We start from the raw sequence: 16,335 nt of genomic DNA, 5'->3' as shown, positions 1-16,335 counted from the left end.
AAATGTAACTTTGTAGGTTGATATATTTGGTGAGTCATTATTTGATATAGATTTTAGTGATCGAGATGCTAAATACCTACAAGAGCTCTTAGGACTCCGAAAAAAATAGAATAATGAAGATAATGTTGGCTAATCACAACAATATCACAGTCGCATGTTGTGCTGCTATCATGAGTATCTACTCGCAAGTAAAAAATAAAATAAAATAAAAAATTTAATATAACAAATAGTGTTCGTTGGAAAAGACATCCAAGCCAATCAGTGCTAACAAAGCACTGCAAAAAACGGCATAATCTACATGTCTCTCTCCCTCGCCTCACTTAGGGTTTTCAATCCTCAAGTTTGATAGAGTAGCCGGAAGAAAACATCTGCTAGAAAATGAGATGACAGGAAGGCTTAGCTTTGCAAAGCTGTGCATGAACAAACCACATAACTTCAGGCAAAAAAAAAAAAAAATCCTGTTGACAGACAAAACAGGCGAGAGATTAAAACTATAATACACAGCTCCGTGTTTAGTAAAAACAAACACCTCGTATCAACAAATGCGGAGGAGTGATGATTTTAAATTTCTTTTTGCAGTCACAAGACCCTGTAAATGTTGTAGCTGGTGTCAACTATAAACCCCTCTGTATGTCCAACAGCTAAATCCTGGTCCAAACTGGGTCATGCAGCTGGACAATAACTTCAAACGCTGCAGAAAATTCACAACATAATGACTCAAAATTCGGGCAAAAATATGGTTCAGTCTTCTACAAGGATGTAGCTCAGATGAGGAAAAAAACCTCAAATATTTCATCTTGGTGATTGATATGCATATTAACATGTGTTATAAGTTATGTAACCTACATGTGTTTCATGTAAAGAACATTAAGAATGGAAGGAAGTGCCGCTAGTGTACATCTGCCATCATTTCAATTTGGAGCCAGCAGCATAATTCAAACAGTAACTCTATTGATTTTTGTCTGTACTCAAGATGGTTGTAAAAGAAATACCAAAAGAATGAGATCTGTTGAATCGTGAGTGAAATCTCCTTGAGAGTTAAAAAGACATCTGAGGCAAAGCATTCATCAAACAAAGGAAACGGTACTCGACTCTAAAGACGAGATTAGAGCAGTAAATTGAACCAGATACTTCATTTTGCAGATGCAAACAAACTCAAAGTTAATCAGTAAGGTACAAATAAATGGAATTTATAAAGAACTACAAGTAAAAAAAAAACTAAAAAAAAACTACATAAAACCTAAAAATCTCTGAATTTAAGGAGCTTTTCCAATTTATGTATACTGTATTTTTATGTAATAAAAGAATCTAATAGATTGAAGCAGAACTCAATGTTTCTGTTATGGGTTAAAACAAGCATAATCTCCTGGAGACGCTTTGAGAACAATTAGATTACATTATTTTTCCAAAGTTGAAAGTCTTATGTAGTAAACAGCCAGATGTGCTTCATACAGCACTCAGTTTAATATTACGGTAACTTAAAAAAATTCATTCTGCATTAATTAGAGTATAAGAACAACAAACTGTAATTTTTATTAGGCATACCAAAAGCAGGCTCCCATACGTGGGTTATAATAGATTTTCCTTTACTCCATCTGCGACAACTTGTAAAAGAAATGTCATGCACCTCACACATTGTCTTTAATAAAAAGGAAATGTATTTAGATTTGCAGTACAACAGTTATTGAATTTCTGTCGCTTCCCTTTTCTCTGACAACATCAGCAGCACAGGAGAGAGGAAAGGTGCATTTCAACTCAGCAACCCAAAATGCTTTTCCTGTGGAACTCATCTTCCTTGAATTTATTTTATTCTTCCCCGTCTGTCAGCTGTGTGCATTTACACTGTGAGGTACAAAACTGGGTGGTTTACATAAATTACATCTGCTGATGCTTAGCAGTTCCTCCCACTGCAGAAGAGATGCTGCTGTTACTATCTGGGAATACAGATCTCCCACCGCAACAGCAGAGTCCAAAATATGATTTAAAACAATGAAGTCAGACAAATGAAGGATTAATATAAGATAATTTCATAGCATTTATTATTTAACAGCTACCATAAATAAAGTCAGTACAAACGCTGTTCAAAGTTGAATTCAACTTGGCCGATCCCGCTTCCCAAGTCTGTTTAGTGAAAAGAGAAAGAAGCCTCAGCTGTAAAAAAAAAAATTAAATGTGGTGATGATTCCCATGCATGATTATTTCACTGTGATTACACTCTGAAACTGATGTAAAACTCACTTTAAGCTCAAAGGAAGCTGGTAATAATCCACAGGACTAAACAATTAAAGTCTAAAATTTATGTCCAGAAGGAGCATTAACTATGCAGCAGCTGCAAATCCATTTCTTTTAAATATCTCCCAATAATTAAAGGCTGTGATGTTTTAACTTTGCATTTTGGAAGATAACCATGGAACATGAGAATATTACTGGATAGATTCCATTAAAATAGCTTTGATGAGAGCACTCACTCCACTGAATTCATTTAATTAATATTTACACCAAGTTAAACAGATTTTATTGAGTTATTTGAATGGTAAAACACTAATTTTTAAAGTGACTGTGTGGATTTCAATGTTCCTTCATTGGAAACACTCCAGGCATTATTTGTAAATTACATGATTTTAAAATAATCCCACACAAGTCACACTGGTGTATTTTTTATTGCTAAAATAAAGTGAAAGAGCAATTAGTCTGACATTATTAAAGTGGAAGCTGCTGTTGATACTTTTGCACAGAAGGTTATTTAAAACCCATGGTCACAAATCTACACAGGTTATTTCTGCTGAACATCGATAAAAACTGAGAGAAGAGAGCTTGACAATACATGCACACAAATTGAATCAAGGCTATTGCAATGTGTCATTTCAGGAACCACATCTCAAGACTGTTACTCCTTGCAAAACCAATACACTTACAGCAGCGTGCCAATCCTCACAGCTGCAGCGATGCTTAAAAAGATTTAGAGACATGCTGTGTCTGAGAAATGCAGTGAAGAAGTAAAAAATAAAATAAAATCAAGTGCTGCAGGATCACTATTTCATTTCAGTATTAGGCTGTTCAACATGCAGTCAAAAAAGAACCGTGACGTAGCTTTGAGAAACCAAATCATTACCTCCAATCTTTGCGTTGTAGGCAACGCCGATCCCACAGACCCCGTTGTTGGCCACGGCCGCCACCTCTCCCGCACATCGGGTTCCATGCCTGGAAAGGAGGAAGAAAAAGAAACAAAGAAAAAATCCTTATTCTCGTAAATTTGGTCAACCTGCTGACAACCATTTACTGCGCGTGCAGCCAAAAGACGGATATTGGTCTCTTAAAGGTTACATGAGAAAAGATATTTCCCATCATGCGGTGTGGTGAAGCTGTACAGTGAGACAACACAAACTCTTGGAGACGAGTACTTGGCATGGATACTGTTAAACAAATAAATTAATCAGTGAGGGCAATCCATTGTGCATTATCTCCAGCTTTGTAGCATTAGTAACCTTGGACTGCCTCTAGCTTGAATAACGAGGAAGTTGTGAATTAGGCTTGCCATTTCCATTAAACATGAGCCCCTGCGGTAAGGGCTAGCTCCAGGCACCACAGTGTGGGGATCCAAAATAAGAGCGCTAGAAGGGCAGATGATCCCACCGCAGTCAGGTGTGTGTACCCTTCCCACCAAGATGGATACACAGGTTTAAAACCCTAAAACCTTTAGCTGAGTCTCCCTGGACTGCAGCCATTCCTAGACAGGAAAGCTGGATCCAAGGCCGTTCATTCACTGCTCAAGAAACATTCTGAGCCAGCCAGGCTCAGCTGAGACACTCTAGCTGACGAGCCAAACCAAAACCAAATAATCAAAACGCAACACCAGCAGCCAACGTCTTCCACTGATAAAATACTCTGCATATAATGTCAGGGTAAGGACATTTAGCTGTGCTTTAGCTTGTAGTCTGCCAGTGGGGCTATTACCGGTTATTAATCTGTAATGGATTCTGCTGCCATGGTGCATTTTGAACTGTACAAGGAAAAAATAAAAAAATTAAAAAATCGAGAGGTTTGAGGAGGCACAACCTGAATCTTCAGGGACATCTAATTAGAATCAAGATCTCTGGTTGCATAAAAAAAGCTTGAGTATACAGACATAAGGTCAGAGGACTGTAATTCACTTTCCATTCCCCTGAGTTTTCTTAAGATACAATGGTGAGCTCAGAGGGCGAAGGCTAATGTAAATGCCACAATCAACAGTAACACCAGGACTCCAATATGTCGCAGGATGTTATTTAGAGGGAGACGAGGCTTGACTGAAGCATGCAGAGAGAAACATGGCTGGATATGAATAAAAAAAATAAAAGCTCATTGTAGACTCAAAAAGCAAAACACCTTCACACAAAAATGTCATCCGAGTCATTTCCCACTGAGCTTTATCACAACATTCCTGGAAGTGCTGGTTCGTACTCTTTGGGGTATTATGTTGCTCTGCATCTGTTATTTTTGCGATGCAGCTGATAAGCAGAAGCCAAGGTGTCTGCAATCAGATGCCAGGCATGCACAGACCCATTCCTCTCATTGTCAGCAAAACCCCTTTTTCCAGCTGTTTTTAATAGATTAATTTCCTGGGCAGGCCGATGTACAGAATGCAGCAACACCAGCAGAGGTCAATCTTTACACTCTTATTATGCAAAAACTGCTTGCATTATCAGCACTCTCGAACTAATTATCTTGGGAGATATAAAACAATCCAAGATGATACCTTCTAACCTCCCACTCACTTGTTAAAGGCCGAGGAAAACAGCAGGGATACATCTGACAGTAAAACACTTTAATTAGAGACCTATTCCTTAAACAACCATACTGGATGGTTATATAAGAAATATGCCAGCGGGATGGCAATGTCACTAATCATCAGGCCACCGCACAGTCTGAATTTTAGCTCCACTGAGAACCTTTAATGGGCTGGAGCAGATCCATCATCAATAGTCTACCAGCGAAACAAATGAATGCAGCGCTGGCGAGAAATCAATGACACATTGCATATTGTAATTGTTGGGAAACAATGCAGACACAAAAGAAAAGGTAACAAAGATCTGGTCAAATAAAATATAAGAGGCTTTCACCTTTTGGGCCGGGCAGTGAAAATACACTGATGACAAATCATGCAAAGAGCCAAAGCAAAGGGTTTCAGGAATTACCTTAACCACAAAGCACTGCCAGAAAACCATCGGTACATGTTGGCATTGATCCTAAAGTCTGCAGATCTTCACTGCAAGGTTGGAATGCCAGTCCTATTGTGCAGAGAATTATAATAATACCTGTGCAGTAAAAAAAAAAAAAAGAAAATCTCTTGTTTAAGCTACATTGAGATCTCAAGACCAAAGGGCACCAAGTAGTTTTAATTAAAAATGACCTTTAAATGCCAAAAGAAAGCCAATTATCTCACTGTATGAAGACAGGCCTTGGATTTTCTTTTTCATTTTTATTTATTCCATTTGTTATGGAGCAAAGGCTAAGAACTATAAATCTTTACAGCACAATATCTGGAAAAACAGAAGCGGTCAACAGGATGTGCTTTTATTAATGGTTCCCCCAGGGGACAACTAGTCCTCCAACAAAAAAAAGGTAAGATGTGAGGAAATGTTCTACTGCTCTGTGGTGGCTGAGCAGACTGCACAATGCACAAGATCATCACAGGATGCACACCAGTAAGCATGGATGTCAGGAGGAACAATGAGCTGATGAGTGGGAATCGTTAACAAGTCACCCTGATTAATTCTGTAATACCTGCCTGATGGATTCCTTTACACACTTCACAAACACAGCAACATTAAACTGCTTACCCTCCTTCCGCATACTTAATTATATATTGTTGTAGTTTTATGTAGCTGCGGCTAGTATTTCAGGCAATTGTACAAGCATAAAACTTGGAGAGACACAAACATACGACGGATAAACTATCATTCCACCAAAATTAAGAAGACTGTTCCTGTGCTTCATGCAGTCAAAAACAAAAGATTACAAGAATCAATCAGTGTGGATTCCCCCTAATTTTGACACATACTAGCAGTAAGTTCACCGTTGGACTAAAAGGTCAACACCTTTTCTTTTCACGCAACAAATGTTACACCCAACATCCTGATGACAAAAGAAACAGGAAGATAAATGTGGTTTGTATTTAGACACGTATGTCCTAACACATTCACACCAGAATCTTGAGCAGTTCAAGGAAAAAGAAAGTAAAACAGACGCTTATTGGGTTCCTACATATTCTTCAGCCTTGTTAGACACATACAGTGTAACGATAGTAACCATAAATGATAACAAAAATAAAAAGTTTTGTTTAAACATCTGGAGAACCAGTCTGATGGAGAACTGCTGGTACAGAACATAACTGAGTGAGGTAAACAATATGATCTCAAGAAGGCAAATTACCAGCACTAACCAAAATAAAAGCCTTACAGAACTCATGCAAGCGAGATAGTGTTGTAAAACAGATGTCTTCCAACCTTATCCAACCTGCAGAAATAACACATTAAAGAGTAAAAATGGGAGAACCGTCTCTTTTATTTGACTGTTTATAAAGGGGATCTGTGGAAAAAAGGGAAATATTAACATCAGACGGACCCGATCTGATACAATCTAGGTACCGGATCCGATACGGGCATCATTCTTTGATCTAATGTTAGGTTTATAGACGACAGTGCATATATGGTTTATCCTATTAACTTCACTAAACATTTAGGTTCAAGTATTTTGTATTGGATAGGTAGCTGATTTAAATGCAGATAACAGAATCTGATCTTCACCCAAGAATCATAAATCAGAGCATCTCTATGGTTACACCTGTCGAGATCTAAATTTGGCACCTGCTGTTTAAACTCAATGTGAAAACGTGGCTGAGACAAACAAAAGAAGAACAGAAATCATTTAAGGATTTGATTACATAGGATTAGAAACATTACATTCTTAATGCTTGTGCTGCTGAAATGGACCGAGACATTCAGGATGTTCATACATAGATTTTAAGAGAGAATCACTCCACTTATTATTTTTAGAGTGCCAGCGCTCCCACATTCAAAGATTTACACAAAGCATATGATTATGAATCCTTCCTCGGAGTTCGATTACATTAAAATAAAACTTTTGTAGGCTCCGAGGTTCCCAAGGTTGTAGATAGTGGCATTTGTAGTTCAATAGTTGCTTGGCTTCACTAAACCTCAAAGGTAAATCAGAACAAGTGTTCTGCTCTGCTCCTTCTTGAGTCAGTTAATGGGCCTGTCTGTTAACTAATGAGCCGGACTGCAGCACAAAAGGGCCAGTGATTTTTTAAAATCCAAAGTAAAGAAAGCCAATCTTTCAAAATAAAATAAATTAAGCATGTCCCAGGCAAGTTGGGCATCACTTGATTGCAGCCTTGTAAAATCTTCCTGAGTTTTCAAGTATTTCTTTTATATGCTTGTTATATATGTCTGAGATTATCTAAAAATATATATATATGGTTAAAACTACAATAGCTGACACTAGATGCACTTATCCAAGTTTATGGATAAACTTATACACTTCTATAAGCAATTCCACCCACAAAAATAATTAGAAAATCATCCAAATAGGTTTTTGGAGAAAACCCTGGAAAGAGAAACATGTAGATTGCATGCTGCTTTAGATAAACATGAGGGTGACTGCTGCTCTCCACGGCTTGCATGCTGTGAAAGAAAGGCAGCCTTATGGGAGCGAACAGAGTTGGGCTTTCAGAAGAGAACAGACAGTTACAGTCTCTCACACATTCAGGCCCTCACACAGGTTGTTTGCACGTAGATCTGCACTAACGGTACAGTATAGCGTACAAACACATGTAGAAGCACACATACAAACGTTCTCCCTCTAAACTGGTCCAGCCAGATGGAAGCCACAAAGGGCTGGGTGGCTCCAGATAGGAGCTGGGGTTTGTTTGTGAGAGGTTAATCCACATAGAGGAAAACCTCAATAAGAAGCGTCTTTGCTGGGCTCTGGGCCACCATGAACCCCAGGAGGGGCTTAACCTTCTTCGACATAGATTTTTGACTTGAGGAACTGCACAGGAAGGATTTTTATATGAAATCTTTCTCAAGAAATACCACCATTTAAGGTTTTATTAATGATAGTGGGATAACTTTCTGGGACACCAGTCCCAGAGTGTCTTAAAAATCACTCAACTAGTCGGCACTAGAAAGCCATGTTTGTACTGAATCATTACTTGTCAAACTTTTTCTCCCAGTTGTGGGTTTAAAGAAGTAACCTATTTTCAGTGGGATTAGATTCACAGACCCATGGTTGTCCTCCCCTCGCTCCCATGATATGACACAAACACACTAACAATCTTCCATCTGTAGCTTACGATACACCTCGTTTTCCCAAAGTCTAATCTTCTCTGCCCATCATCAGCAATCACACAGCGCCTCCCCTTAAAAAGGTTTCCCGGGCCGGCGGCCAACAAACAGCAGATTACTGCAAATCAGAAATTAAAGGGGAGAAGCAGGGGCAGGCAGCGAGGGTGAGGGGGAGACAAGTAGGGACCTTTCTGAGCCAAGAGATTTGCTGTTTCATTAATGCTGATGAACTTAATTCAATCCAATTCACTGCAGGGCACCATGGTGGCAATAAACAAACCCTAATGTCATCTGGAGACACCGCAGCAATAATGATGTTTTCTACACGCAATACCTTAATACCAGAGCAAATTGACTCAGACGATAAGAGAGTCTTGGTGGTACTGTGGAGCTTTAGGAAGCCAGAAAACTGAAGTCCTGTTTCCACTGAGCAGTACAGATCAATGCTTTGAGCTGTTTTGTCTGTTTTCATTGTAAAAGCAGCCCTTATAATCGACCCTTGCAGCACTATTCCTAGGCCAACTTCAGCTGTAGGTCCATAGGACAATGCTACAGTAGCTACTGGCATCACAAGACACAGTTCAGAAAAACATCACAGTTTGTGATAAGCATGAGACATATTACGTCAAATCTGCTGTTGCATTAGTATGACGCAAAGTAAGGCATTTCGGTTTAACCCCACCTGCCTAATTAGGACCCAGTTGGCAGTAGAAATGCTCTCCTAAATAAACTGGGCCATAAAATAGCGTACCGAACAGCAACGACCCACGTCGCATGTACCACTCAATGGAAACAAAGAAAAGGTTTAGAAAGTACCAAAGAATTGGGATTTTCTAGAGTCTGAGAGTGCATCTTAATTAATTAGATTGTCTTTAATACCTTTGAATATTTCAGTAATGGAAATAAAGAACTGTATATTCAGATTAATTACAGAGTAGTCAATTTTAAAACTTTTAGTGTTGTTATTTTTTATAACTATGGCTCATAGCTAATGAAAACCAAAAGCAAAGTGGCTCACAAAACTCCAATATTTCATCAGGCAAACAGAACAGAACTGTTATGTTAGTTACACTATAAGAATGTTATGGCATTGAGAATCATGGAAAGGATTGCTGACTTGACAAATATCCAGCAGGTAATCATTGAGATCCTCTATAAGGAAGATAAACTATAAAAAGGTCTGAGCTGAAGAAGCTGGCTGCTCATGCAGCGCTAAATCCAAGCATATCAATGGAAAATTAAGTGGAAGAAAAGTGTGGTGGGAAATGTACAAGTCTGGAGTAATTTTTTTTTCAGAAATACAGGTGATTTAGGGAGTCCTGTCACTTGCGTCTGTAGTCGACAGTCAGTGCAGATGAATTCCAGGACTTTTTAGAGCAATCCATGATTCACTCTGGTGACATGCTTTATTCATTTTCCAGAAGGCCTTGGCACCTGCTCATACTCCCAAAAGTACCTATTCCCGCTTCAGTGACCAGGGTATCACTGAGTTTGACTGGCCAACAAATTGGCCTGATCTAAACCCCAAACAGAATCTATGGATTCTTGTCATGTGAAAAATGAGAGACAAGAACAGGAGCTGAAGGCCGCTCTACAACTTTTCAGTAGGCTGACATTTCTCTTTTAAATTTTTTACTTTTCTTTTTTTCAGATTTTAATCTGAAATTGTCTAAACTCAGAGAACCTGTGATAATTATAAAAATGATCAGAAATAAACATTTCTAATTCCTCAATTTGTTAGCAAGTAATTTCCCTTTCTAAATTTAATGAGTAAAAATCACCTATTTACTTTAATGAACTTGTATGTATTCACCAGTGAATAAAAGGCTTTTTATTTAGTTATGGGTGACAATTATTTACATACTAGAAGTATGATTAAAGCAGAAATTGAACAACAGGACTTCCTCTCTGAGCATGTGTCCCACAGAGCCACATTTGGAGAAGCAGCAGCATAGTAGGCCAGGGAAAGAAGACACAAAGCAAGAGAACAGATAAAACCGTGATCAGTATAAACAGCTACCTGTTGTCATTAAGCTGCGTGTACCGAGGCGTAGGATCAGGATCGGCATCATTCACGTCATAACTGGCTTCCGGGTCCTTTAAAAGACAGAAGAGCAGCTTATATCATCAACTGTCAGTTAATTTCTTCTCAACTTATATACCAAATATCTGTTGCATTTTGTGTGTGCATATTTTTCATTTACTCACATAGTTCTGCGACAGGTCAGGATGGTTCTTCTCTATCCCATCATCCAGAATGGACACCACCACTCCTTTACCTGTGTAGCCCAACTGCCACGCAGCTTTGGCATTCAAGTCCCGGTGGTTGCTGTTGTACTGAGAGCAAAGACGGCAGATGTATGAAAATAAAACTCATTATGGATTAGAGAAGAAAACACAAGACAACTTAATTACTTTAAGAATTACTTCTCTTTTGGGTGAAATGAAAACAACCTTTATTGCTGTTTGAATTTTTCCACTTAAAGTGAAGCAGTGATGGTATAAGGAGCATCAAGGGTGTATATTTAAGGATATCAGTATCACTTTTGCTCTTACTACACATCCCATAGCCAGCAAGCAAAGTAAAGAAACAGTGAGGTGAGTGAGGGCATACCGAATGCAATTTGCATGCTTTTGACGTTTAACTTGACCTTTTATCAAAAGTCACATTGGGCTTTCAAACGGTTCAAAGCTCCTCCTCTCGGAGTTAACCATTAAAAAGTAATGTGTCTGACGTGTCATCCAGAGCACTTCTCCCCTGGATTTCAGTACAGTACCATGTGAGCCTGGGTCGATCAGACAGAATTAAATTACTCCACAACCTTGTAAGATCCTTGACACCCCAAGCATCAAGAAGAAAAATCAATTAAAACTGAAAGTTCTAATTTTGCAGACTTACTCTGATTTGCAATGCAGAGGAAGTTCTGCAAAAAAAAAAAAAAAAAGGCCTTTTTGTGGCTGACATTTTTAATTCTGAATAGTGTCCATCAAGCAGGAACATCGTCTTCTCATTTTCAGCAAACTGACAAAATCTTTGTTTTAAGCTGTATCAGTAATTTATCAGCAGGACTTTTTTTAATCTCATTTAAACCAATTAAAACTGAATTAAACATGTTCAATCTAATATCAGATCCGCAGCGTTAGTATGTCCATCAATAGAAAACTTCTAAAAGTCTACTAAAAGTCCCCTAGCCTGTCAGCTTTGATAGACGTCCATATTGGTAGGTTTTGTGGATGTGTTGTAATCTTAATTTAGGATAGGGTTTTACAAGATGTTCCATCCATGAGACATGGGGAAAATCACTTGTAATCTTACCCTGCTTTAAACTTTCTCTTTTTTATTAAAGTATTTCATGAAAAAGGGGACTGAATACATGTACACGTCTTTTTTTTTTCTTTTTTTTTTTTAGATTTTCGCTTGTAAAAGATTTTCAAAGGTTTGAATCACTAGACAATTATTCTCTATCACAAAACATCCCAATAAAATACACCAGTTTGTGATTTTCTGCAAGAATCTGTAAAACAAACTTTACTTTGAACTGTGTGCAGTTTTTCCTACAGCTTTAAGTCTGAGGGTTTTATAGCTCATTAATAAAAGAAAAAACTTCAAAATGAATGAAAATTATATATTATTAGATGAATTAGAAGTAACTAGAGGTGCAATTAGATTTCAGATAAAGTAGGCGGTTTTTTTTTCATTTTTCCACACAGTATATGACATAAGTTAGGGGTAAAGTACTATGATCTTACCAGGATGAGTAACAAACACCAATTCTACAGGCATTTGTGGTCTTTTGCTTCTTTTCTTGTCCAAACTACCAACTACAGGCTCTGTTCCTGCAGTTTGCGATTCAAGTCTGTTTTGCATCACCATGAATCTTCTTCTGCCTGCAGCAACCTCACAGTAATTGAAGAGCGGCGCTGAGCTGAAAGTCTCAGGAGTTGTTACCACTGCTTTTAACGGCCTAATGTATCAGTGGCATTCCTCAAGTCAAATGTGAAAATCAATCCAATAAAAACAAGACCACTTCAAGATAAACTGCGCCCGTCTCGCTCTGCCTTCCCCCTGTTTGTTGCTGTGCTTTTTATGAACTGCTGCAAAGCCAGACTTTCTGTTTGGACACCACTGCTGCTCAGGCAGCTTCTGCTCAGTTAGGTTTTTGTCATGCACTGTTAATACTCACCAAGTACCACTGGTCTCTGAACTTGGGATCAACAAATTCTGTGACGGTATCCCTCTTTTTCCGCTGTTTGGACACCTGTTGCTCTGACCAAGTAACCTAAACAGAGAGGGCAGAAACAAAAAAATTAGAGACAAAAAAAGGTAGACGTTTTGTAACCTTCAGTCAAAGAAAACAAAATGCACAAGCAACATCACTCACGACATTTAAAAAGGGGGGGGAAGAGAAGGTATAATTATGCGCTGCCCATGAGTGTCAGCATGCCAAATGAAATAACTGAGATCCAACTCTCACTGGGACGGCAGCTGAAAGAGTGAGATTGGAGGCACCGGGGCATGCTGGACTCCTCTCTAATGAGGCTCGCTGATGAATTCCAGAGCAGGCCAAGACTAATTAAAATTTCCGGTTTGTGTAAAGTGAAATACAATGCATCAGAGGTTATTGTGAATATGCGTACACCTGAACATGAATGCACATTAGGGTGTGACGCGTAACAATACATAAGTGTGCAGCGGGACGTCATAATGGGGGAACACTTGTCGGAAATGTTGGCAGAGTCAGAGGGCTTACAGGGAAAATGTTTATGAATATTACTCCCTGTGCTGGATTGTGTTTTCAGCACAAGCAGACACTTAGGTTGGCAAGTCGCATAGAAGAAGAAGAAAAAAAAACATTTCAAAGAAGAAAGACAGAACTGTCTGCAGCAAGGACGGAGTACCTGATGTGAAGGACAACTAAATTACACCCGATCTCCCTTTTTATTCAAATCTCTGGTGATGCAGACAGAGGGAGAGGGACAAAGAGGGAAAAAGTAATGAAGGTTATATTAACTGCTGAAGCAATGTCATAATGGAAGAAGAACGCTCTTCAAAACGTTAAAGAGGTCTAGGTTTGGGTTCAATCAGTTTAAGAGGATGTTTAAGAGTTTTTATGCTATTCTAACAGTGAAGATCAGGTCAGCTTTGAGCTGCATCACTGTGGCACTTCACACATTCTGAATCAGCTCTGGTTGGTGATGGGAAGGATTAAATACAAAAAATTAAATAAAATCCTTATTAAAAACGTTTTTTTATTATTATTATTATCCATTACTAGAATCAAAATTATAGAGTCTAATGAAGTTAAGGCTTTAAATGCATCAAGCAGCAACATGTACTTTCATTAACTTTGAGTTCCATAACAAATTTAAGAAAATTTAAACCCATAAGCTTTGATAAATAAGCTATGATATTCTTTACATTTTCTGTAGGTTTACAGAACGCGCAGAAGAATTTCCTACTGCATGTTCTTCATGTCCTCAAAGGCAAAATTGGAACAAAACGATAAAATAAAGTATAAAATAAATGCATTTCTAAGTTGGATCTGTGCACCTCTAGTTGCAACTGTGGGAAAGTGAGAGGAAGCAGCTACTGTGTTTGGACCCTAATGGTCAGACCTCATAAACCAAACATGTAAATCTGAAAGACACTTTGAAGAACATGTTTAAAATATTAGCCTATGCCAGAGCATTCAGGACATGCTGCTAAAAACTTTGTAGCTCTTTTCGTTTGAGGCTTTAAACTTATTAACAAAGAAAATTATCTTCCAAAGAAAAGTTTTAATCCCTGCAGTTCTGAATTTTGCAGAAACATTCTGCATTAAATTTTCTTTAAATTTGTCTTTAAATTTTCATCTAAACAAGCATTTATTCAATACAGCATTCCTATTTTTTTTTATAGAGCAGGCCAAGGCAAACACTGCTTTTAGTACAATCAGATCAGAGCCTATAAAATCTGACATCACTGAATCAGTTAAGTGGAAGAGTTGCTAAAACCCAATTCTAATTCATGAATCACTGAAGGACTGAGGCACTCTCCAGGTTTCACAATACATGCATCAAATTTTGAACAATTTAAGTGGCCAGACAGAAACGGATGAAAAGGCAGCTAATGGAGCGCTTTGCTTCTTTCTTCAGCTTAATTGTGACTTTCCATTTCAATAAGACGACACATTTATTTAAACAATCTCTATGGACAGAAGAAAGCAGTCATTTTCTGCACTGACTAAACTTTATTTGATTTCAACTCAGATTAAAACCATTTCTTTTCTTCTGCGTCATCAGGATGAGGGTGTGATTTCCCCTTTTTCGTTTCCTAGCACCTTTTCTATCAAATCTGACACTCTGGTTTCACACGTACGCAGGGAAAGGCTGTTGTGTGTTGAACATTTTCAAGCTGACCTACATGCAATGATTCATATGTGTGGTGTGTAAAGCATGGAGCAACAAACACCTCACTGCCCTCGTTATCTGGATATTTTGCAACCTTTCATATTTATTCCATCGCTTCGTCAGAATTTTGAGCACATGGGATGTTGCAACCTTGAATCCTTGTATGCTGCGAAACACAATGCAGAAAAAACCACAATGCGCAAATCATGCTGTAACCCTGTGTACACCTCCCTCGACTGTGGAATGTCTGCTCCTAACACCTAACCAGGAAATGGTAAAGATGTCTTACCAAGACAAACAGGAAGCACTGGTTTAACAAGCAACACCTCTACAGCTGGGAGAAAATTTACAGTAAATGCTCAGCAATATACCTTACTCACATCAAAACGCCTAAAATCCCCCCAGAAATGAGTCTTTGGCTAATTATTTCTTAGTGTGTTTAATGCAACTGAAAAGTTACAGGATTGTAAGGTACGTGTTACCGGGTTTGGCAGGATCAGCAAGAAAGCACACTAGCAAGAAGACTTGTGTATCTTCATGTTATACACTAGACGGCTCCTCTCTTACAGCCAACCTGAAGTAAATGTGTTTGACTTTTAAGGGAAACACATCCATGATGATACAAAATCGTTTAAAGGTGACGAAATGCAAAACCTTTCAAACGGTTTGCAATATACTAATTCGTGTAGAGAATATTTGAAAATTAAAATCAGAGTGTATACCAATCTAATGGAAAGCTGATGTTCAAAGAGGTTGCCTTATCTCATGTTTGTGAGAGAGCATTTTTCCTCCAACAAATAAAATCCCCACACACTCATTTTGTCCACCCTCTGCTTTGTCCTTCCAAATTCAACAAGCAGAGCACAGCTCCCCTGTGACAAACTGGAACCATCAAATAAAGCAGCAGTATTATGAAGGAATATCCTAGCAGTTTATGTTACAATGAAACTTGTTTAGGCGTTGCAAAAGTTGCCATTACTGCAGAAGTAATAAAAGCAGTTATTAAAAAAAAAATCCCGTAAACAAGTGTCAGATAATTAGTTAAAATCGGTGCTTCTGCTGTGCCTTATGCTTTTTTATTGTCTCTCTAGAAAAAAAAAGGACATTCATTGAAACGAAGTACTGTACGAAACAACAAATAAAACCAGAATAAAAGAAAACGGAACAATGCATGGGCGTAATATAGATAAAGCTCTAAACCCCTAACTCGCTTGCATTTTTGGTTTATAAAGTCTGGCAGATGCCTAGGTGCTTTCGTGAGCAATTAATCACACTTCAAATAGAATTTAGTGGAACATTTAGGCTTCATCTCAACGAGTTTAAAAGCTGCAAAGTCTCTCCAGGGTTTAAAAAATTTTCCTATTTCATTTTAACCCGTTTATTTTGAAAAAAAAAAAAAAAAGCTATGTGGTTCTGTAATATGGGAGCACAATTAGCAATAATCTCACAGTTCACAGGCTTTGATCACACTGTTAATTACAGAAAAGTTCAAATATTGATGTTTAGGTGAGGGAAGGAGCCGAGGGGTTGGTAAAGTGTGCGAGTAAAGCAGAATCGGCAAAGTTCTCCTGATTAAACCAGATTGAAAATAAATTAAAAC

The 16,335-nt window shown here is 38.2% G+C and overlaps 1 protein-coding gene across 3 annotated transcripts in view; it reads right to left on the bottom strand.

Moving 5' to 3' along the window:
* Positions 1 to 16,335, bottom strand: part of furina (furin (paired basic amino acid cleaving enzyme) a) — an 82,297-nt gene that overhangs the window by 22,918 nt on the left and 43,044 nt on the right. For all 3 annotated transcript variants that reach the window (XM_008405438.3, XM_008405439.3, XM_008405441.3), the window contains exons 4-7: positions 12,530 to 12,625; positions 10,554 to 10,682; positions 10,366 to 10,442; positions 3,113 to 3,201 (exon numbers count right to left, since the gene is read on the bottom strand). In XM_008405438.3, the coding sequence (XP_008403660.1) occupies positions 3,113 to 3,201; positions 10,366 to 10,442; positions 10,554 to 10,682; positions 12,530 to 12,625 (391 nt within the window). The remainder of the gene's footprint in view (positions 1 to 3,112; positions 3,202 to 10,365; positions 10,443 to 10,553; positions 10,683 to 12,529; positions 12,626 to 16,335) is intronic.

Source organism: Poecilia reticulata, chromosome 3, assembly GCF_904066995.2.
Source record: "Poecilia reticulata chromosome 3, P_reticulata-male-v2, whole genome shotgun sequence".
Lineage (NCBI taxonomy): Eukaryota > Metazoa > Chordata > Actinopteri > Cyprinodontiformes > Poeciliidae > Poecilia > Poecilia reticulata.
This window is presented reverse-complemented; position numbering and strand designations above follow the sequence as displayed.